The 23,933-nt window shown below is 36.4% G+C and overlaps 2 protein-coding genes across 3 annotated transcripts in view; one reads left to right on the forward strand and one right to left on the reverse strand.

Annotated features, from left to right (window-relative positions):
* LOC5578811 overlaps nucleotides 1–6,581 on the forward strand; it is a 34,528-nt gene extending 27,947 nt beyond the window's left edge. For both annotated transcript variants that reach the window (XM_001657128.2, XM_011495453.2), the window contains exon 4: nucleotides 5,916–6,581. In XM_001657128.2, the coding sequence (XP_001657178.1) occupies nucleotides 5,916–6,278 (363 nt within the window). In that variant the 3' untranslated portion in view covers nucleotides 6,279–6,581. The remainder of the gene's footprint in view (nucleotides 1–5,915) is intronic.
* A 15,644-nt stretch (nucleotides 6,582–22,225) lies between these two features.
* On the reverse strand, nucleotides 22,226–23,316 carry LOC5578812 (J domain-containing protein CG6693). The gene is made up of 2 exons (XM_001657126.2): nucleotides 23,091–23,316; nucleotides 22,226–23,029 (listed from the first exon to the last, which is right to left on the reverse strand). Exons 1-2 carry the CDS (start codon nucleotides 23,182–23,184, stop codon nucleotides 22,371–22,373), a joined length of 753 nt encoding a protein of 250 aa, XP_001657176.1. The 5' UTR covers nucleotides 23,185–23,316; the 3' UTR covers nucleotides 22,226–22,370.
* Nucleotides 23,317–23,933: the final 617 nt, after the last annotated feature.

Here is a 23,933-nt window from a genome sequence, read left to right on the forward strand (position 1 = left end):
ATTTTTGTTGGGTAATTTTTCAATTATTTCATTATTAGCTCCTCTGAAATCTCATCCAAGACTTTCTCAAGAGCCCAGAAGAGATTCGAAAATCTTTGAAAGACTTCCCTCTTGTAGGGTTTTATCGTGTATTACATCAGTGACATGTTTACTACTTTGTTTGCGATTTTTTAAGGAATCCCTTCTAATAAAATCTGATAAACATCTTCTTGGGCAAATTCCTAATGAAATCACCTACGTTCAATATACTCCTAAAGAAATCTTCGAATTAATAGTTGAAGCAAACTTTTAGCAGATAACTGAATTACATTCTCATGGAGTTTCAGAAGAAAATCCTCATATTCTATTGATTTTTTTCGAAAAAACGCTTTGAGAGTTGTCTGGTCAGATTACTTAAGGAAACCTTATCGAAATGTGGTTCGTGTTCAGTCTCAATTTTGTTTCATTTCTCAAGAATGAGGTCTATAAAGTTCCTGTTTTATACATTTAGCCACTATCTCCCCTGAAGTGGTCGAATCGGTAAATTAATCTTCATTAATTGACATTTTGATTCCTAAAAATACTAAACGACTTCAACAATAGATGAACAACAGGTTCATTATTTTCAATCCCAAACGGTCGGTGTTAAGTCAGAGGGGACCAAGTACAAAACTTAGGAAAATTGGATTATTCTGTCATTCGATGCAAAATTATCTCACCTCCATTTCACCTTGATCAGATTTGATGAATGTTGTAAACCACGAGAGATATGTAACAATTTTACTTTGGATGATCAATAAAACCAACTTTCAAAAAGCAATAAACTGATTATTGCGGTTTTTAATCATACTTGCAAACATGGAAGATTTCTTCTAATACTTCCAAAGCTCAACTTATAATATTCCCACATAAACAAAAGTCGTTCATTTGAAACCTTCAAGAAGACATGTTGTCACGATGAAAGGGGTTCTTATAAATTGGTCAGATGAAGTTAAGTATCTAGGGCTCATGCTAGATAAGAATTTAACTTTCAAAAATCACATTGAGGGCATTCAAGCCAAATGTAACAAATATGTAAAATGTCTCTGTTCCCTTATTAAAAGAAAATCAAAATTTTGTCTTAAGAACAAGCTTTTGATATTCAAACAATTTTTTAGGCCAGCCATGTTGTAGGCTGTATCTATATGGACTATGTAAAGCCTGTCCACGATAAATTTCGGACACGGATGGCGGGTGTACCACAGAAAGTTCGAGAATTTTACAGAAAGAAGGATTAACATCCTTGTCAACTGTTTATTTTGTAGATAAAACTCTTTTATTCTGAAATAAACAATTGTTTTTGTTGAATTATGAGTAACTTTTTTTTGCTGCCATTATTTGGGTGTCCGAAATTTAACGTGGACAGGCTTTAATACCAGGAACCCCTGCAGAGGAATCAAAATAAAATTTTGTAAATGGTTCTGAAGCTTCTTCCCCGGTATAGAAACAATGAGTTACATAGAATATCCAATGTTGAAATATTGGAACAAATGTCAAATAAAATGAATAATAATTTTAGACAAAAATCGTTGCATTCTTCTATTACCACGATTAATGCGTTATATATTTAGGTTAAGTTAGGTTAAGTAAATTGAAAGCGTTTTTTTTCTAATAAGCAGGTGAAATCAACTCACATGTTAAAAATCATAACTGCAAAAACAAAAATGTAATATGTTGTTAACATAGTGACATGATAGTGTTGTCTAACACAGGACACCAAGTAATAAGAAATGAATGTAATGTTTGGAATGATTAAAAAAAAGACAATTTCAGTTTTCAAAGTTAATTCCAAATTCCGATAAAAGTTTTTGGTAGTTCTATATTATATTCTGTATGGAATATCCTACTAACCCGCTTTTGAAGAAGTATGGTTTGGCCGGAACGCAAGATTTTCACTTGGTCCACGCTGATTGAACACATATTTGAATATTTCTGGTCTTAAATGACCTGACCCAACAAAACTTTAGTTGCGAAATTGAAGATATGGATTCTTGAAGAATTTAAGATATTATGGTTACTTGGGCAAGTTTAAGGCCTAAGCGGTGGTGAAGCAATCGCTTATAAAACAAAAAAAAAACATTTAAAAATTAAAGTTCATAATGCTTGAATATGGCGTATAAAATGTCAAACATTTAATTAAAGCCATTTAAAAGAGAGTTTGAGTTTTTGACCAATCTTTCTTCTAGATCGAACCACTGTGACCAGTGCGCAGAAGTTCATTTAAGACAATCAATATTGAAACTGTTTCATCTAAAAATGGGTCAATATTTTGACACAAGTACATTCAACAAAATTGTAGGCAACATGTGAAAGGTGCACATTTTTTTAACTGTTATATTTTTTTTCTGGAAATATCGATAATTCAACTAAGGTTAAACCACAATAAATAAAATAAATAAATACGTAACACTTAGAGAAAATTTCATTAAAATCTATCGTCCAGTTTACACCATCATATTCTGGTGAGCATGTTGCACGAAATACTGTTTCATGCAACAAAACCTGCTGATAGCGGTAATGTGAAACGTCAAACACGTCGAAAAACGATGTGCCCGCCTCTGGTTGTGAAATTTGTAACATGGCGAACTTGAAACGATCGTTAAATAGGTGGTCGATGGAAATTCCACCAGTGTTACGTCTGTTTGTCTGCGGTTAAACTTTTGCCCCATCTTACTCTACACCTGGTAAAGGTCCAAGAAGAAAACATATGTATGTATTCTTAATTATTTGATATTGTAGATTAATGTTTGATTTCGTTTGCCCGGACAACAAACCTCTAGGATGGAGGACAAACCTCTAGGAGGTTTTGATCGTTGAAAACAGTGATCTGTTCCAGTGTGTGACATGTAAAACAGACTCTGAAGATAGCTAAATAAGAAAATTGATATTGTGTAATCCTTTGACCCTTCAGGTTGCACGATAAACACATCAATAATGTCTGCCTGTCTGTCTGTAATCAAGCATTGTAAACTGAAAAAAGGATGGCTTTTGAATCTCCAATGAGGCCCGGCATTGTTCGGAATGAGGAAGCAAAAACCGTTACACCGATGAGTGTATCTTCAATTCACTTCAGATGCCATCAATCCAAAACAGCATCAAGTGTTGATAAATTAAAATAAATCATCAGTCACATACCTACATACTTACTTACCAAGCACCAGTGGTCTGGAATTTATGAATCACCTGAATCAACTTTACAGACGAAGTCGAAGAAGACCCAACAGCGGCGCACAAAAGACGAAATCGAAAGTTATTTCTTTCCCCATTCAGTTATCGTTTAGAGCTTGTTCACTCGAACTAAAGTGCTCGTCATCGCACATCACCGTCGTCGCCAGTCAGTGTAAGAGTCAGCGAGGTGGCGGCGACGAAGGCGGTCGCATATCGTCGTCGTCGTCGTCTGGAATTGATGCTCCACCATTACTGAAGAGACCAAGAAGACGACCCACTTGTGGAAAGATAATAATTATCACTTTTATGTAACTCATCATCTAGCTGCTCAAACTGTGACTTGGGAGATGCCGCGAAGACCCGCGCATCGAAGTCACGGTTGAGGTAGACCCAAGTTGGCGTGGATGGCTTCTTCGCTGAGGGCCCGGTCGGCCTTTGTCAAGGAAAGCAAACATCTTTTATGGCTCGGCGGAGGAGCTGTGACTTTTCCTCACGCACTTTACCTACCAAGCTGGACAACTTTATATATGTTTGCATATATATATATATTTGCTTGAGCTACTTGCTGGCAGATCGGCGATGAGGAGCAAATTCTCCGTTTGTTGATTGACCTGTTAGTTATTGTTTATGGATGGTGGAAAGTTTATTTTTTTTCTGATTGCATAACGCGATCATGGGCGTATCCAGGTTTTCCATCAATGTTGTTCGGCTTAGTATTCTATGAATCATTTTTTTCAGTTAGAGTAGACTCCAGGTATTTCTTCTGTTTTTTTTCTATAGATTCCCTTCTCAAATTGTCTTAGCAAGTATGAAGCAAGATGAATTCTTTACTAGTTTTTTTTTTTTTCAAATGACGCCCAGTGATTCCTTCCTTAGTTCTCTCAAAAATCTTTACGCGAGGTTCTGCAAATATTTGCCAAGAAATACCTTCATGTAATCTTCTCAATTCTTTCAATAACTACACTCGAAATTCTTACAGGATTTGTCTCGAGACCAAGTTAACCAAGAATTGTTTGGCAATCACTTCAAACTGTCATTCAAAAATTCTCAACACAATTGATCGGTCTGGACTGGACTGGACCAAGTGTCTGTAGCATTCTCAAAAACATACCTTGGAGTATTGCTAAGAGATCGTTGTAGGAATTTGATGTTTTCTTCTTCTTGGCTTTACATCTCAACTGGGGTAAAGCCTGTTTCTAAGCTTAGTGTTCTTATGAGCACTTCCACGACTATTAACTGAGAGCTTTCTTCGCCAATGTTTCCATTTTTGCATTCGTATATCGTGGGAATTTCAAAGAACTTTTCAAGAGATCTATCAAGTCTCAATTATTGTAAGGTACCGTGGGGGAAGTGTAGCAGTGGGGTAAGTGGATCATTTGTCCGTAATAAGAATAAATACTTTAATATTTCGAATGTTTTTACACCTTTGCTTAATTTAAGGTTATATTCTCACATACACACTGATACTACTGCAAAACTGATACTACACGTGCACTAACACAAGCAAACTTGCTGACTGCAAAAATCAATTCATTTTAAAGTTGTTTTCTGTCGATATAAAATCTATTGTATCTCTGCCTAAAATCGAAAACTAATAGTTTTTTCAACACATGATGAACATTTCAGTTCTAATTGTATGAATCACAATGAAAAAAAATGTAATTTTTGCAAATAAATACAGATATATTGGTCATGGTACACTTACCCGCACTTTTTAACGGGATGGGGTAAGTGGATCAACTATTGTTATCGAATATTGGCAGACTACTTACGCGAATTTGAATAAGCTTTAGTGTCATCAAGTGTTGTTTTCCTTTTACATTTTTCATTCCTAACCTGAATTTGCCAAATTGACCTGAGAAAATTTCAATTAATTCACCTAAAAGTGTTGTACAGTCTTTCTAGTACAAAAAATGAAAATTGAAAAATTCTAACAAAATTTTTCGTGGTTTTCCTAAGCTGAAATGCAAAAGAGCAAAGTATACAAATTCTCCAGCTGAAAGCATATTATCGTACGTTTTTTGACCATATTGATTTTCTAGACAGTTGATATAAATATTTCCATAAATAGAATAAAAAGATTTCAGTATGTTGAACAAAAGTGAATGTAATTAATATTTTTAAACCATGAGTGTCTTTCGAAAACATCGTTTGGAATAATCCTCAATTCTTTTGTATAACTCAGGTATATAAAATGAATGAATTTTCTCCAAAATATTCTAGTTACATCTTTTGTTTTTGTTCGAATAAGTGTAAACTAATGTACAAATATTTCCCATAATATTTTGATAAAATAAAGTTTTTTTTTTAATTTTAAAGCTATCAAAATATATAACATAGCACTTATAACAAGAAAGACAGTTATATCATTCTTACTATACTTGATTACATCACATTTGTTTTGAGAATAGATTTTTTTTTATAGGTGATCCACTTACCCCACCATGGTGTGGCAAGTTGATCATTTGACGCAAATTTTCAAGTACCTCATGCTCAATACATAACAATCAGAAAAATCAAAATAATTGACGATTTGAAGTATAATAGTCCCTCATTTGTCATCCACAGAAAAAAGTTTGAATTACATTATTAAAGTTAGCTGTACATAAAAATGAAGTTGACTATTGATATTTCTGTATCCACTTACCCCACGGTACCTTATAAGCTTTAGCATTGGAACCCAATTGAACCACCATTTCAACACATTATTCACCATCATCCCATTTCAGCAAAAATACATCTGGACCAGTGGGCGCCAGTGCGACTTCAAGGGCTGTGACCGACCGGATCTGCAGCCGGTGTCCGTCAACGGATGGTTCTGGACCGCCGAACTGCAGAAGCTGGCCCCGGCCAACGTACGCAACCAGAACGACTGGTCCGAGCAGGGTGGAATCGGCAAACCCCAACCGGACAACCGCGAACTGCTGCAGGGCGGTGCCCCCGAGAACTGCCTGGCCATCCTGAACAACTTCTACAACGACGGAGTGCACTGGCATGACGTTGCCTGCCATCACGTGAAACCGTGGGTGTGCGAAGAGAACGATGCCCTGCTGAAGTACGTCAAGTACACCAACCCGGGACTGCGCATCTAAGGTTCGGTGGATGGCCCGGGGAGTTACCAAAATTTATCGAGTTTCTTGTATCACAACCGACTCGTGTTCTATAGGGATGCAAGCAACAACACAAATTTTCTCACATAAGATAGTCTTAGGAAGCGTGCTAGATTGTAAGATTGAGACTCAGAGAAGCATCATTACATACGACTGCCAGTTAAGGTTCATGGACACAGAAGAAAGTAGACCATTTGCTGTTTTCTCTCATATTGGTTAAATCTTATGATTTGAAAATTTTATTGATTTTATATTTATTGAATAAAACTTCTAAAAACTACCAAATGATTCGGTTTGTAATTAATTATGTGAAAGAAATGTTCTTTTCCAGATTAGTCACTGTATTTCTCTACAATCAGGCAATCTGTCAACAGGCGAAATTTGAGGTTGACACACTACCCCCTACCCACTAAAACCAACTCATGTTCGGTACAGAAAATACATATATGTTACCCATAGCTTCAGACGTTTTTCTTCATGAAACCAACTTACGGTATTACTTCGGAGGAGAGGCCAGTGCATAATGTACTTTTACAGTAAAAGCCTCGGCAAACTACTTCTCCTAGCCGACAGAACTAGTCTCGGCAGGGCTAACCTACTGCAGCTGATTCTTGGTGCGTTAGAATTGTCATATACGCTACAATTCTAACATAATCTATGAAATAGCCGTAGTTACTGCATTCCAGTACTCAGCACCCTCGCACATCTCCTGGATTACATTAGGCACAAGCATTACGACTTATGCAAAATTTTGAAAATATTCATACGAAAGGCTTTACGAAGGGGAGGAGGGGATCAGAAATTTCCAATTTTAGCCGAACGTAATAAATACGCTTTATGAAACACCAAATTGCCAAACAAGCAGTGCTGGGAATGGTAATAGTAGTAGGCTTGAATTTCGCGAAAATCACGTGGCTCTCTAACTACAGTAGTTTAAACGTGAATCTCATCAAGTAGCCTATATTGGGTACATGAATTTCTCTAAATCAGTAGTGTTATTGAAGGCTCTAAATTCGGGAAATGCAGCGGGAAATAGAACATTTTTGATTCTACCCCATTACCCCGAATGCCATTTCCCAGAATGCCACCACCCCGAATTCCATTACCCCCAATGTACCATTACCCCGAATTCCATCACCCCGAATGCTTTTTCCCCGAATTTAAAATTATCTTCACATGATGATATTGATGACATTTCCCCATGATATTGGAATTCGGGGTAATGTCATTTGGGGTGATGGATCATTCGGGGTTTTGGAATTCGGGGTAATGGCGTTCGGGTTAATGGCATTCGGGGTAATGGGGTAGACTCTTTTTTTCCCAACCCTGCAAACAAGTAAAGCATATTTCATCATGTCTAATTGCAAAGTTTATTTTTTGCGTTTACTTTAAATATTGCCCTTTATAAATACCTAAGCTGGGAATGCAAATCTGAAAATACACCTAAGTTCCAGTCGATAATATTCAATAATTAACTTTTAGCATGATGCACTACTGCAATATCTTTAAAGATCTTAAACCGTTTCTTTTGTTCTTCAAAGTTTTGATGCAGTGGCGCGGGAAGTGGGTAGGGCAGGTAGGACATGTACTACGCACAAAAAGACCTGGGTAGGACAATCAAAGGATTGTCCTACCCACGATTCAACAAAAATAACAAAATCTTCAGAAAGCTTGTATTGAGAACGATTGAGAGTTTCAATAGGAAACTAACTGTAAGAATTGTTACAAGAAACTTCTTTAACCGTTAGAAAAACAAATGAAGCAATCCTTCATCGCATTTCTGAATGAATAAATGGATGGTTTCTTAAAAATATCTACGGAAAACCCTGTAAATGATCTGTGACAAATTGCCATGAGCGTTCCATAGTAATTTGTTGAAGAATCTTTGGATGAAGCAATGGATTACTCTAAGATCAGTACCATCGTCTGATGGCGAAAGGGATTTCTGAAAGCGCGATCACTCTTGATATATTCTATCAGAGTATTGCTGTTAGTTCCTGAAAAATGATTTGATGAAATTTCCACTAATATTTGTGGCATTGTTCATAAAAATATTCAGAGCAGATTAGTATTTTTTTTCAGGATTGTTAAAGAAGTTTCAGTGAAATAGGGTGTTTTATGTATTTTGGACAGACCGTTACGCGTATATAATTTGGTCACCTCCATTTGATTTTGCCGTAAATGGTCAAATTATATACGCGTCACGGTCTGTCCCAAATACATAAAACACCCTATCTGATAAAATTTCTGCGTGATGGAACATTTTTCAAGAATCTTCAGTTTCTTCTGAGAACTTTTGCTATGAATTTGATTCAGATACACAATTTTTGATGATACAAAAATTAACAGAATTTTGGCTGTTCATCAATTTGTTATCTAGGAAATAAGAACAACCTCACTGGTTGTAATGATGATCATCTTTGTCAAATTTGTTCAATAAATTCCTAATTCTGCTCGCATTCAATCCTAATGCTAAATTGCACAGGGTCCTAAGAAACCTTCACAGACTATAACGGGTTCAACAGGCTCTTAAAGAATTTTGTATCCGATTCTGCGAGGAAAAGCATCAGGAATTATCATAGTGATTTCATTTAGATTTATTTTTCAGGGTCTCACACAGAGATCTCTCCAGAAACTCTTCTAGATATTTTTCTACCAATTCTCCTAGAAATTCTTTCAGAGTTTTTTCAAAAATCTCCAGAATTAGCTCCGGGAAATCCTTGAGAACTCCAAAGCTATTACCTCCAGTAATTTCTTCGTGTATTACCTTGATTTTCTTTCCCAAAACTGTCTTAGAATTTTCACCAGATATTTTTTTTACTAATCCTTTAACTGAATTCTCCAGTTGTTACTCCAGAAGATGTTCCTAAGATTTCTACGGAATTTGTCTCAAGGAAATCTTCAAAAGTTTATTTTAGAGATTTAAAAAAAGCTGAGGGGTTTTTCAAGAAACTCTGTAAGAATTTCTCTGCAGGTTCATGTGAATTCCACCAAGTATTCATCCACAGTTTCTCCCAGAAATCCAAAATTCTTCAAGGGGTTCTTCGAAAATATCCATTGTTTTCTAGGAATTACTCTAGCATTTCATCCAAATACTACTCTTGCAGTTTGTCCAATCATTCTTTAAAAAGTTTCCCAAAAAAATCCATTGCAATTTCATAAGGTTAACTAAGATTTCAAACCAGCCAATACTCTAACAAGTTTCCCAATAATTCCTCCGATAATTCCTACATTAAATCTCTATAGAGATTCTGTACAATGCTTTTCGAGAAATTCCTTAAAAAAAACCCTGCGAAATACTATCCCGTGACTCGATTGATTATTTAGATTATCTTAGCAAATTATCTAGGAAATCTTCTAAAACTTTCTCAAGAATCCTGGCGTTATTTCAGAGATCATTGTTCAAACAGAGTGGCTTTAAAACTTCCACTTGTTTCATATGAGGTTACATCAGGATTCTTTAAAAGTGCCTCATAGATTTATTTTTCAGAAAATTTTTCTTAGCCTTTCCCTGGACACATTCCTTGAAAAAAAACTTTCAAGGCTTACTTGAGAAAATCTCAAAGTGTTACATGAGGAATTTCTGCAGAAACCTAAGAAGAAATCTCTGGAGCAATTGCTACAGGTATTTTTAGAAAACAAATCTCTAGTTGCAATCTTACATAAATTCCAATACAAAATTCTTGGAGAAATTCTCTAGGAAAATCCCTGAAACTCCTTTAGAAATTTCTGGAGTAATATCTGAATATTTTATCTGAAAAAAATCAGATAGAATTCCTAGAGAAAATTAAGTAATTCCAAAAATGTGTCAGGCCTTGAACAGTCTGCTCTGACACTATGAAGAATAAAACTCTTATCTCATGGCTCTTATAAGGTTTCATTTTTTTTTTCTTGGTTCCTATTTGGTCTCGTTTCGACCACCGTATGATTCTTTTTATGTCTCCGTTTTCATGCAAAAGGTCTCATATTTGCTATTTTTTAAGGCACTCAGTCTTATCTAGCCCAGTAAAGATGGAAAACCTTTTTAGTCTTGTGTTAATGACTAAAGAGTCTAAATTATAAAGAGACGAAATCTGATCATATTCAAAACAAATCAGCTAGCAACTATGCCAAATCTATTACGCAGCACTGCCAATGTTGAATCCCACGCTAAAAGTGAGTCACAGGTTTTATGTGTTGAATTTTCACAGGTTTGAAAAATTGACTGAATGTGTGGAAAACCAATGTAATGAGTAGAGCATTCTTTATGCAAAGCATGAAAATTACAATCGACACTCAAGTATTCAGAAAACATGCTACTTCAGAAGAAGCAAAATTTTCGCGGGCGGTAACATTTTTGTGTGAACCGTTTTCAGCTTGTGTGAAAAAATGTTTGACAAGTCTCCTGCTCGATTGGAATGACATTGACAGTAAACTTGGAATTCCAATTGAAACATTTCACTTCTTTGCATATAGTTTCTTTAGTAATGACTAATATTAAAAATGAAGGGGTTTGGAAGCAAAGGGGTGGCAGTGAAAAAAAACTGGTTTGAGAAAATCTACTTTGAAGTTTTCATTCTATACTAATTGCATGTCAAAAGAAAAAAAAACACAAGCCAAGAATTATGTTATTTCTTGTGTCGAGCAGAAGAACCACCTGAAAATATCGTTTGAACGCATGGAACAAAGTAAAGGTTCCTCAACTCAACATCGACCAAAATGACGCTTACACCCTTTGTGTTTGAGCCCCTCAAATATAGTCAATTTAAATTCCCAGTCTATCAGTGCGCATCGTACCTTCGTGCTGTGCGTAGGTTAAGTGTTCCCTTAGTTGTGGGTGTTCCTATAGTTGCGGTAGTGCCATTTCTCTCCAAGGCCCGTCTGGATCAGCGAAATCTCCAGATTTTCCCGCAAGATGTTGATGTAGGAATCTGCCGTCATTATTCCGTCGATTTTCACGAGGCTTCCTACTCCACTCCACGAAAAACACCCCCAGACCATCACATTTCATCACATCACACCTCCATGCGTCACCGTTCCTTGGATGTAGCGCTCCTGAAGCTCGAGCTGTTTAACTGAAAGCGGCGGGCTCGTGTGTGGTGCAGAGCGCCACATCCAAGGAACGGTGAAGCATGGAGGAGGAAATGTGATGGTCTGGGGGTGTTTTTCATGGAGTGGAGTAGGAAGCCTCGTGAAAATCGACGGAATAATGACGGCAGATTCCTACATCAACATCTTGCGGGAAAATCTGGAGATTTCGCTGATCCAGACGGGCCTTGAAGAGAAATTCATATTTCTCTAGAACACCGACCCGAAGCATACTGCCAAGAAGACCAAGTCTTTCTTCCGATCTTGTCAGGTTAAACCGCTGGAATGGCCTCCACAAAGCCCAGACCTCAACCCCATCGAGAATTTGTGGGCGATTCTCGATGCCAGGGTTGACAAAACTGGTGTTACCAACAAAAATAATTATTTTGAAGCCTTGGAGCGCGCCTGGGAAGAACTAGAACCACAACACCTACAAAACCTGGTGAAAAACATGCCGAAGCGCCTCCAGCAAGTCTTTAAGGCCAAAGGAGGACACATTAACTATTAAATTGCTCTTTATTTTTCTTAAAACATCTTTTCTGGGGCCAAGAAGGAAGTGGGCACTTTATTTTGTCACTATTATTTTTTCAATACAAATTGATTTTCTTTTTCTTTGAGTAAAATTCTTTTTTTTTATCAAAATTTCGTAAGTGCAACTTTAAAAGAATATCAAAAATAAAATATCAAAAAAGATTTAAATGTGTTAACTTTAATTTGAACCAAATCAACGACAGAGATTTGAAAACTGGTAAGGTGGGCACTTTATTTTGCCTCTCAGTGTAGTTGCGGTAGTGCCGTTTTCACTGATTTTACTATATTAGCCACAGAACTGACACTGCCAATCGACGTATTGGCTTGTTGACAGTGCCGTAGCGTGCGGTTGGCCAGGTTGGCACCCGCCAAGGGCGCCAGCCTACAGGGGGCGCCAAAATGCGTGAAACACTTGGTATTTATTTTGAAGATATTAAATTAGGGAATACTGAATTATTGAATATTGAAAAAATCTTATCAGTAACAATTTCAAAAGAATTATTGGAAATAATATAGAAAAATATGAATCAATTCCTGAAAAGTTTTTAACAAAATATGCAAAAGGCATTTCAAAATATATTGTTCATACCTTGTATATACTTCAAAGCTTGAAGTTCAGATAATTACACCTAAATTAAGTTTGTTAATGAGAAGAAACAAAGATTTTTATTATTTAGATTTGTATGTATGATAGAAGTTAGACTATATGTTTCGATCACTAGAGTTATTTATTAACCCGCTATAAGAAAAAATCAATTCTCGATAACTTTTTTTGTTTCTTGATATTTTAGGACCATTTTTTCACAAATTCTAAAAAAAACTCTTCTATGATATTGATGATTTTGATTTATTATATTGATCATTGATCATCTGGATCGGGAGATTTTCTGAAATTCCTTGGGGGACCGACGCCTATCCATAACCCACGTTAATTTCTCAGGCTACAGAATTTTCATTCATTTCATTTCATTTACATTCTAAGCCTTGAAAAAGGTTGCAGAATCATTACCAAATTCGTAGAAAACAGTGTCACTCAATCCCAAGCTGGATCTTAAGAGAAATTTTCGTAGAAAAGTGTACAAATTTGCCTAATATCAAAATTAGTTTTAGTTAAAAGTAGTTTTCTCTATTTTTTTCCTCTTTTTAGTAAAAAATCATCTTTCATGAAGTCACTGATGAAGGTCTTATTTCATAACTCACATTCAAGTCGCTTGCGCTACCTCTAAATCTTAATATTTTTGGATCATATTTGAGGTTTCCCTTTTCACGTGATTCAAATTCAGAAGAGCACACGAATTTTTGGTTTTGAGAACTTTCGAAAAATAAGCCGCACCCTAATGTGCATGAATCTAACATAATCAAGAGAGGGATCCCTGAAACTCTGGGCAGAATTTCAACAGAAAATTGGTCAAATCAAGGATAGGATTCTAAGCAAAGGTCTCGCTTCGTCTTGATCGGTCTTACACATAATTTCAAGTGTCATTCTGAAAAAATGTTGAGTAATTTTTAAATCTTCATTTGAGTTCTTACTGCTCGAAAATTCCCACAGCAGACATAATTTTAGAATCTATAATACATTTTTAATAACCTAAAGAATGTTCTATACAAGCTGAAACTCGTTTGGCGTTCCATAAAAGATTGTAGTAGAATGGTTGAATGTTACTTTTTACACCTCTTCGATATTTTTTTTTTATTAAGATTTGACCTGGCAGTGATTGAGATTTTTCTTGTTTATGTGGTGTTTTTTTCATCGAAAGTATATATGGTTAACTTTCTTCTAAAAGATCCTCGATTAACCTTCTCATCCACCGTGAAATTCAATTAAAAGGTTCTTAAAAAACTTTTAAAATTTGTGTAAATACTTCCTTTTTATTTGGTATCTTACTGTGAAAACAGCTTTCAAAGACAATGGTTATATCAATTATCATTTGAATACATAATTGAGGGGCTACTCTCCGATGTATTTCAAGTAATTTACTATTGATTAGTTACAAAATTTGTGATTTCCATATTGCTGTTTTGCAATAACACTTCAAGAGGAAAACTTGACTAAATCTACGCAAAATTTATAAAAAAAAGTTCTTTTCAAATCTTAAACAATTTTCTTCGGTTTCTGTACGAATATCTTGAAAAAATGAAATATATTTGATTTTTTTTTCTTTTCGAATTCTATTTCGGGCATAAGCTCCTAAATTCTCAGGGCAAAACATTTCAAAACTCTGCCTAAAAACAGATGGATGTTTGGGAGAATTTCTTTAAAAAATGTATTTCACCATAATTTGAAAGTTTTGCCTGAAACATCTAACCATATGAACTATAAATTTCTTCGGAATTTTTCAGAGCATCTTTCAGATAACATTCAAAAGTTCTAAGAAAATTTTCATTGGACAAATAAAAGAATAAACATATTTTCTTGGCGGATTTTAGTCAATAGTGTAATGCGTTCTGAACTTAATAAAATATTTTAACTAATTATGAAACTTTTGATGATTTTCATAAAAATTCTTGTAGAAATCGCTCAAAGTGTTTCAAAATTTCGATGAGCTTTGATTTGGGGGCGCTAAAATGGAGGTTCGCCAAGGGCGCCATGATACCACGCTACGGCTCTGCTTGTTGATACACGGAATAGTTGAAAAGAGCGTTCAAATTGGTTCAAAACTGATGAAATATCCCTAAAATTACTAAAACTTTTCTTACTTGTACCAATAGTTGCGGTAAAGTGTTCCTATAGTGAAGGATCCCATAAGAAAACAACGGATACCGACACTATAGGAACACAAATTAAAAAAAATACCGCAACTAAAGGAACTGTGTACCAATAGTGGAGGTATTATTTTTCACTGACATGCCGTGGATTACTGCGATGAAATCATTTTTCTCATTGAGTCAATGGTCGTTTCTTCCCGTAACAAAACAACATTAACATGTACATTGCGCTACTTGAATTTGGCGGTTAACAGAAGTTCAATCGTGCTTAGTACCTCCACTATTGGTACATCTACCCTAAACATGGTTGCAACAACAAACAAAAGGAAGGGTGAATCTCTGAATTCACAACTTCCTTCCATAAGAGTGGGATCTAAAACTGTCACTAAACGTGGCAAGAATGGAAGAAAGGACGCTTCCCGGAATGCGAAGTTTCTTCCAAGGGTGAAATGAATAATAATGATAATTGTATTGAAATGATTCCGAACACCAAATCGAAGCAGCCTCTAGCCCAGGCTCTTTGATTCAAGTGAGGAAGCAAAGAGTGCCGCCTATCGTGGTCAGTTGTTCCGAATTTGGGGGATTTAGGCAGGAGATTTTGAACTCCATTAGGGGAATCAATGTTTCCTTCCAAATCGCAAAGAATGGAGACTGTCGCGTTTTGCCGGAAACTATTAAAGATCACGAACTTCTTCTCGGACATCTTGAAGAGAAGAAGCACAAATTTTTTACTTATGACGACAAAACTGAACGTTTGTTCAAAGTTGTCTTGAAAGAGACCTTTCAAGAAGTGACTATAAATCACCCGAAGAGATCAAAAATTGAATAAACGATTTACTTGGATTTTCCCCAGTCCAAGTAATCATTATGAACAAGAGAACCCAATCTGGCATTGGTCGGAAAGGGCTTTCTCAAGAATTTTATTTAGTTCACTTTAACAAAAAAGAACTAAATAATATAAAAGCTTTAGAAAAAGCAAAACTTTTGTTTGATGTCCGTGTGACATGGGAACATTTCCAGAAACCTGGAGGAAATTACCAGAACCCCACTCAGTGCCGTCGGTGCCAAAAGTGGGGTCATGGTACAAAAAAATGTCGCATGGATTCTAAATGCATGATTTGCGGAGATTCTTCTCACGCCAAGGACGTCTGTCCAGTTCAGGAAGATACCGATAAATTCTTTTGCGTCAATTGCAAGGGAAATCATAAGTCCAATTATTGGTCTTGCCCTTCGCGCAATAGAGTCATTGAGGCTCGTGCCAGGCATATGATATCCGTTACGATAACGGTCGTTTCCGGAATTTGCCTGGTAGAGTATCGAACAATACTCATTTTTCAGTTAACGATCGCTTGATAAGGAATCATACCCACCAAGAAGATCATAATCATGCTCATTCACAAACAAATTTTAATCCGTCGGGTAGCCGTTCGAATCTTTCAATTTCGAATGTATCTACCCACGGAAAATCCTTTGCCGATATCGTAGCAGGAAATTTGAACTCCTCCCCTGTTCGTTCCATGAGTACCCATTCCACTTGTTTCAAATCAAATGGAAAAAAAACCATACCGCCACAGGTAACTCTTACTCAGCTTCTTCGTCTACCGAAAATTCTAATGGGAAATCATCAAATGGACCCACTTCAAGTGATATGTCTGCCTCAGATTTTAATTTTCTAACTGAACAATTGAATCTAATGATTGATGCAATGTTCAAAGAAACCACTATGACTGAAGCAGTCCAAGTTGGTGTAAAATTTACAAATCAAATTGTTATTGGATTACGTATTTCTAATGGATCCAAATAATAATTTAAATATTTTAAATTGGAATGCTCGTTCTCTGAATATAAGAGGACGAGCTGTTAAATTTTCTTACGGTTAATAACGTGCATATAGCAGTTATTACCGAAACTTATTTAAAACCTGGATACAAACTAAAAAAAGATCCTAACTTTTTTGTTTATCGTAATGATCGACTTGATGGGGCATGTGGGGGAGTTGCAATCATCATTCATAAGCGTATAAAACATCAACTGTTTTCGTCATTTGAAACTAAAGTTTTTGAAACTTTAGGTGTTTCTGTTGAAACACGGTTTGGTAAATATACTTTCATAGCTGCCTATTTGCCTTTTCAATGCTCTGGACAGCAAGTTAATTTGCTCAAAACTGACTTGCGAAAATTGACTCGCAATAAGTCAAATTTTTTTGTCATTGGTGACTTTAATGCCAAACATCGGTCATGGAATAATTCTCAAAGTAATTCCAACGGCAGAATTTTATTTGATGAGTGCTCTTCAGGATATTTCTCAATTCAATACCCTGATAGCCCCACATGTTTTTCCTCTTCTAGAAATCCATCTACGATTGATTTGGTCTTAACCGACTCAAGTCATCTTTGTAGCCAACTGATTACTCATGCTGATTTTGATTCTGATCATGTCCCTGTTACATTTCAAATATCCCAAGAAGCGATTCTCAATCCTATCAGCTCCACTTTCAATTATTTTCGAGCCGACTGGAATATATATGGAACATTTATTGATTCTAATCTTGATGTTAATATTCCCTTACAAACAAAACAATGCTCTTGAAAAACTTTAACAAATTCCATTGTTGAAGCCAGGAGCATTGCAATTCCAAAATGTGAAGTAAAATTTGAATCCGTGATTATAGACGATGATCTTAAACTCTTGATCCGTCTTAAAAACGTGAGGAGAAGGCAATTTCAACGCACTCGCGATCCTGCTATGAAAATTATATGGCAGGATTTGCAGAAAGAAATCAAGAAACGTTTTGCTCAATTAAGAAACAAAAATTTTGAAAATAAGATTTCTCAATTGGACCCTGGCTCTAAGCCCTTTTGAAAATTATCTAAAATTTTGAAAAAACCTCAGAAGCCAATACCGGCATTGAAAGAGGAAAACAAATTATTACTAACTAATTGTGAAAAAGCTCAAAAACTTGCTATGCAGTTTGAAAGTGCGCACAATTTTAATCTAAGACTTACTAGTCCAATTGAAAATCAAGTCACTCAGGAGTTCGAAAATATTCTCAATCAAGAGAACGTTTTCGAAAATGCCTGGGATTTGGAAGAAGTGAGAACTATTATTAAAAAATTCAAAAATATGAAAACTCCTGGCGATGATGGAATTTTCTACATCCTCATCAAGAAACTTCCAGAAAGTAGCTTATTATTTTTAGTTGATATATTTAACAAATGTTTTCAATTAGCATATTTTCCTGACAAATGGAAAAATGGTAAGGTTGTTCCAATTTTAAAACCAAACAAAAATCCTGCAGAAGCTTTTAGCTATCGTCCAATCAGTTTGCTTTCCTCCATCAGAAAACTTTTTGAAAAGGTTATTTTGAACAGAATGATGGCCCACATCAACGAAAATTCAATTTTTGCCAATGAACAGTTCGGATTCCGCCATGGACATTCGACCACTCATCAACTTTTACGTGTAACAAATTTGATCCGTTCCAACAAATCTGAAGGCTATTCTACTGGTCTTGCTCTTCTAGACATAGAAAAGCATTCGACAGTGTTTGGCATGAAGGTTTGATTGTAAAATTGAAAAACTTTAATTTTCCAACATACATTGTTAGAATAATTCAAAGTTATCTGTCAAATCGCACACTTCAGGTTAATTATTAGAACTCCAGATCTGAAAGACTTCCTGTAAGAGCTGGTGTTCCCCAAGGCAGCATTTATAGGACCAATATTATACAATATTTTCACATCTGACTTACCTGAGTTACCTCAGGGATGTCAAAAATCTTTGTTTGCGGATGACACAGGCCTCTCCGCCAAAGGAAGAAGCATGCGTGTCATCTGTAGTCGATTGCAAAAAAGTTTGGATATTTTTTTTTTTTTCATACTTGCAAAAATGGAAGATTTCTCCTAATGCTTCCAAAACTCAACTAATAATATTGTAATTGTAATTGTAATTGCTCAATCCACACCCTGGCAGACAATTATCCGCCCATCTAGACACGGGCTGGGTGAGGACCTACCAAGCCTCCCCCGTTAACATGTCCTATACCGTTTAGCACACCGGGATCTTCCACAAGCAGGCGCCGGAATTAAAGCGGTCCCACAAGCTTCAGATACATTAAATAGATATAGTCCCTCTGGCACTAAACCGAATAGCGGCCTTCATATCATCACTAGCACTGCCTATCCCGCACGCCAAACAAAATGCCGGAAGTAGCGTGCCGTGTAGAACATCCGATGTTCTACACAGCACATCACCTCCGACACCATGCTCAACGTACAGCAAAGACATCGCTAATAAAAAGCGGAATGCGTCATTCGATTCAGTGCCAGAGGGACTATAAATGTAACGAAGAGGAAATGAAAAGATAGTAGAGATGGTTTGGTTGTTGGATTGCTGAAACGAGAAGAAATAAAGTCATTACGTTAAAACGTGGTTTTTATAGTTGAATAAATGTATCGATAGTTTCTCATCTGTTTCTTTTCCGTGTCGTAGTTGCGTCGATTCTATCCACCTCGAGTTTTGTCGTCTCCGCTCGAGCAATGAGGACCGCGATGAAATGAAAATATAAAAATATGACCATTAGTGTTTATCTATTATTTAATGTGGTTCTCATTTGCTTTTAAATACCTAAGTAACATGTGAACTCTGCCTCTATCAGAAAATTCTAATGAATTATATTTTATTCTCCTGCACTTTCCCTAACACAAAGTATTCCTATTTAGTAAGACATTTACAAGTGCAAAAGCGCAAATAAAAGTGTGGGACCTCATCGAATCATGTTGATGCCCTCAGAGCACTCATTCTTCGATTTGCGAAAAATGAGTCCGCTGAAAACACCGACCCGACTCGACGCAATCGCGCACCTCTACCAACGCCTCCGCACATGTAAAAACTTCTGCGATAAACCTGTGGTGTGAAAGAAATGCGCAATATTATTTTAATTTCAATCCTAACTGCATGACCCGTAGGCTCTATGCGTATGATTGTTCATTATTTTAGCTAAATATACCAGTTATTCCTGTACATCAGAAGAAAGGAAAAACGATTAAGAATATCTTGCAGCGTAAAGTTTAAGTGATCAAATATTAATCCTTTCTTCGAACCTAATTTCATTATACATTGGGTTATGCTATGCTTCGCGTGTGATACGAACAATTAGATTTATCAATATAATGCATTAGCATCCAAACAAATACCCTAGAAAATTTTCTTATTGTCCGACAAACATTTCAAAACAATTACGAACTGCAAAAATTCAACGGTAACTTTACTCAACAAAGCTTTCATTCGATCACCCTTAAAATACACAGTCATCAGTAGACCATGCACTATAATATCCTCCTAATATAACGCAGAGCTAAAAATCCTCTCTTGCGTTACCCAATCTGAACAAGAAAACATTTTCAAATACTTCCCATAATTTGTGCACGGCAAAACAGATTCCACTTTCTACGTAATGTAACCTAGTATGAACAGCTGCCCAACTCTCCAGACCTGCGCCCTCCAAGATCCAAGGTGCTGCTGCCTTACGTTCAAAACTTCTTTCCTCAAAGTCTGTCTATCAATTCCGAACTCTATTGCATACTACCATACCAATCAGACCCTATTCCTGACAAGACACAGAGTCATAACCCCAATGTGATGGTTTTACCCAGTAAATCCACAACCTTGTCCTAACCCCTCTTACGCTTCGCTATCCTCGAAAGTCACCCATATTGATGCTTGGCAAAAAATATCAGTATTCAATCCACAAATCCCAAATTACACCACATTACGTTGGTCCGTTTGGCGTCGCCGGTGGATACCTGTTCTGACATTCGTTTCTTTTAAACTCCATTTCAACCATGTCCCTCCACTTTATCAATACGAATGTTGACGAATCACGATAATCTGAAGATCGTGACCAGAACGGAGGTAGGATAAATCACTAGGGACCAACTACCACCTGCTTCCAAAACTCAACTAATAATATTCCCACATAAACCAAAAGCTCTTTATTTGAAACCTTCAAGTAGACATGTTGTCACGATGAGAGGGGTTCCAATAAATTGGTCAGATGAAGTTAAGTATCTAAGGCTCATGCTTGATAAGAATTTAACTTTCAAAAATCACATTGAGGGCATTCAAGCCAAATGTAATAAATATGTAAAATGTCTCTATCCCCTTATTAATAGAAAATCAAAACTTTGTCTTAAGAACAAGCTTTTGATATTCAAACAAATTTTCAGGCCAGCCATGTTGTATGCTGTACCAATATGGACTAGCTGTTGTAATACCAGGAAGAAAGCTCTGCAGAAAATTCAATATAAAACTTTGAAAATGATTCTGAGACTCCTGGTATAGTACCAATGAGTTACATAGAATATCCAATGTTGAAACATTTGGAACAAATCTATCTATATAAATAAAAATGGAGTGGTGTTTGTATGTCACGAAATAACTTGAGAACAGGACATCCAATTTGTACAATTCTTTCACTGTTGTCTTCTTGAAGGGCTCCGACGTGTTCGTGTGACGAAAAAGTTTAGGGAAGTTATCGGAAAATTTGGTAAAACGGGGGAGTACTAATATGTCATTTTGTATTGGAGATACCATGACATTTTTCAACAGCCTACTTGATGACTTGATGGCAAGACGAAGTTTGCCGGGACCACTAGTGTCAATTAAAATAATAAATAATTTCAGGCAAAAATCGTTACAATCTTCTATTGCCACGATTAATGCGTTATATGTTTAGGTTAAGTTAGGTTAAGTATATTAAAAACTTTTTTTTTCTCTTATAAGCAGGTGAAATCAACTCACCTGTGAAAAATCTGAACTGCTACGGCAAATGAAATGTAATATGTTGTTAACAAAATGTTAATAAAATCTTAAATTTGTTTTACCAAATTAGGATGATAGGGTTGTCTAATAACACAGAACACCTAGATATAAGAAATGAATGTAATGTTTGGAATGATACTAATAAAGCAATTAAAAAAAAACTAAGAATTGTTACAAGAAACTCCTTTAATCGTTAGAAAAACAAATGAAGCAATACTTCATCGTATTTCTGAATGAATAAATGGATGGTTTCTTAAAAATATCTACGGAAAACCCTGTAAATGTTCTGAGACTAATTGCCATGAGCGTTCCATAGTAATTTGTTGAAGAATCTCTGGATGAAGCAATGGATTACTCTAAGACCAGTACCATCGTGTGATGGCGAAAGGGATTTCTGAAAGCGCGATCACTCTTGATATATTCTATCAGAGTATTGCTGAATTTCTTGACGATTTTCAAGACTATTCCTATAGAACTCCCACAGTTAGTTCCTGAAAAATGATTTGATGAAATTCCCACTAATATTTGTGGCATTATTCATAAAAAATATTCAGAGCAGATTAATATTTTTTTCAGGATAGTTTAAGATGTTTCAGTGAAATAAGGTGTTTTATGTATTTTGGACAGCCCGTACGCGTATATAATTTGGCCACCTCCATTTGATTTTGCCGTAAATGGCGTAAATCTACAATGCTGAGACCCTTTTGATGTTCAGACAGGCTGCTGTTTAGTTCTATTGCGTGGAATAGGACCATTTTCCTCAAATTCCGCAAGAAGACTATGACAATTCTTTATAAACAAAATTATTTTACCATAGGTACATGTATTACAGTTAATCGATTAGGTATTTAAAACAATAGTAACGCACGTAAAACATAAAATTAAGGAACATTAATACTCCGTTTCTTCTCAGTCTTCGGTTTATAATCGCTTAGCTCGATAGATCCTTCAGTCATCTTCATCCTCTTGACCATATTTTGCTGCCAACCGATCCAGCAGGGAATTGAAGCCTTGTTCGCGTTCCGTCCGACGTTCGGCAATTTGCTGCTCAAGGGACACTTGCTTGGCAGCCTTCTTTTTGCCCAGCGTCTTCTTCAGCGCTTCTGCTTCCTTGGCCTCCTTTGCCTCCTTCTTGTGGCGCCGAGCACGCTTCTCCTGGGGTTCATCATTGAAGGCCGCATACTCGGGAACTTCGCCCGAAGCAATCATCGACTGCACTATCTCGGCTATCCTTGGCTCATCTTTGACGCCCATATAGGGAACACATTGGGACATATAATCTATGCATCCCTTGCCCTTCAGATAAGCCTCCTTTATATCGTTCCGCTCCAGATCCGAACCGACATATACCTTCTCGAAGTCATCGATGTCGTCGGTGGAAATGGGTTTGAAGAACTTTTGCCACATGGCCATCCACTTGGTCCCGGAGGAATCGTCCTCATCTTCGATTATGCCCTGCTCGTCATACAAAGCACGTTTTTCCCGATCGGAAAGAATGGAGTAGATCTTGCTCAAAACTTTGAACTTCTCGGTGGCTTCCGTTTTTTCGTCCTGCTTGACACGGTCCGGGTGTACTTTTAGAGATAGTTTATAATAAGCCTTTTTAACTGAAATGGAGATTACATTGTTGGTCAGATTGGGGATCAAGAATAATGTTACATCTCTTACTTTCGCTTTCCTGAGCATTCTTGGTGACTTCGAAGATTTCGTAGATATCACGCGTTCCGTAGAACTTTTCGCACAAATCTTGTGTTGACGGCATGGTTTAATTTTACGATTATTAATAAAATATCTACAATACTCATACAAATTATTTTATCAAACGATTCAAGATTCAAACAATCAACTACGAACAGCCCCGTTATTATAATCTTGGCGCGCGATTGAATCAAAGTAATCAAGCAACAAACAGGTATAGTAATTTTCGGGCATGCATCTGCGTTACGAGTGTTATATTACACCTAGATAAATTTCTACTCAGGGTTATGTGTCTCTACTCTGAAAATTTCATTTCATTTCTTTTCTTTTCATTTATAAGCCAAGTACGGACCTGAAACGTAAATCACTCAAGTAAAATTTCTCCTTTTTACCAAAGAAATTTTGACAGCTGATTCAGTGTGAGCGAAATGTCACTTTTACCTGCGGAATAATTGAGCGGCACATTTTTCCGTTCGGAAAAGTGACAGCTCCCTTTGATTTGTACGGCAGGCGTTACCGACGTTACGAAATCAGCTCTACTTATCAGCTGCGTACAGCTAAAGTAATTTCGGTAGCGGAATCATTCCTTGACCGTTTCTTGTCCTATCCTTTTGCACAGTACACTGTAAACTCGGCATTACCCTTTAAAGAATAAAAAATGCCCATTTTTTGCTGATATATGAAGCTGTCAAAATAATGGGTATTTCAAAATTTCCAATAATGGGTATTTTGTGCCCTTTTACATATTCCGTTCATTTACTCTTTAATGGGTGAAAAATTACTTGACAAGAATCGGTCGGCAGTGTTTGAGAT

The sequence above is a fragment of the Aedes aegypti genome, chromosome 2 (genome assembly GCF_002204515.2).
Source record: "Aedes aegypti strain LVP_AGWG chromosome 2, AaegL5.0 Primary Assembly, whole genome shotgun sequence".
Classification (NCBI taxonomy): Eukaryota; Metazoa; Arthropoda; class Insecta; order Diptera; family Culicidae; genus Aedes; species Aedes aegypti.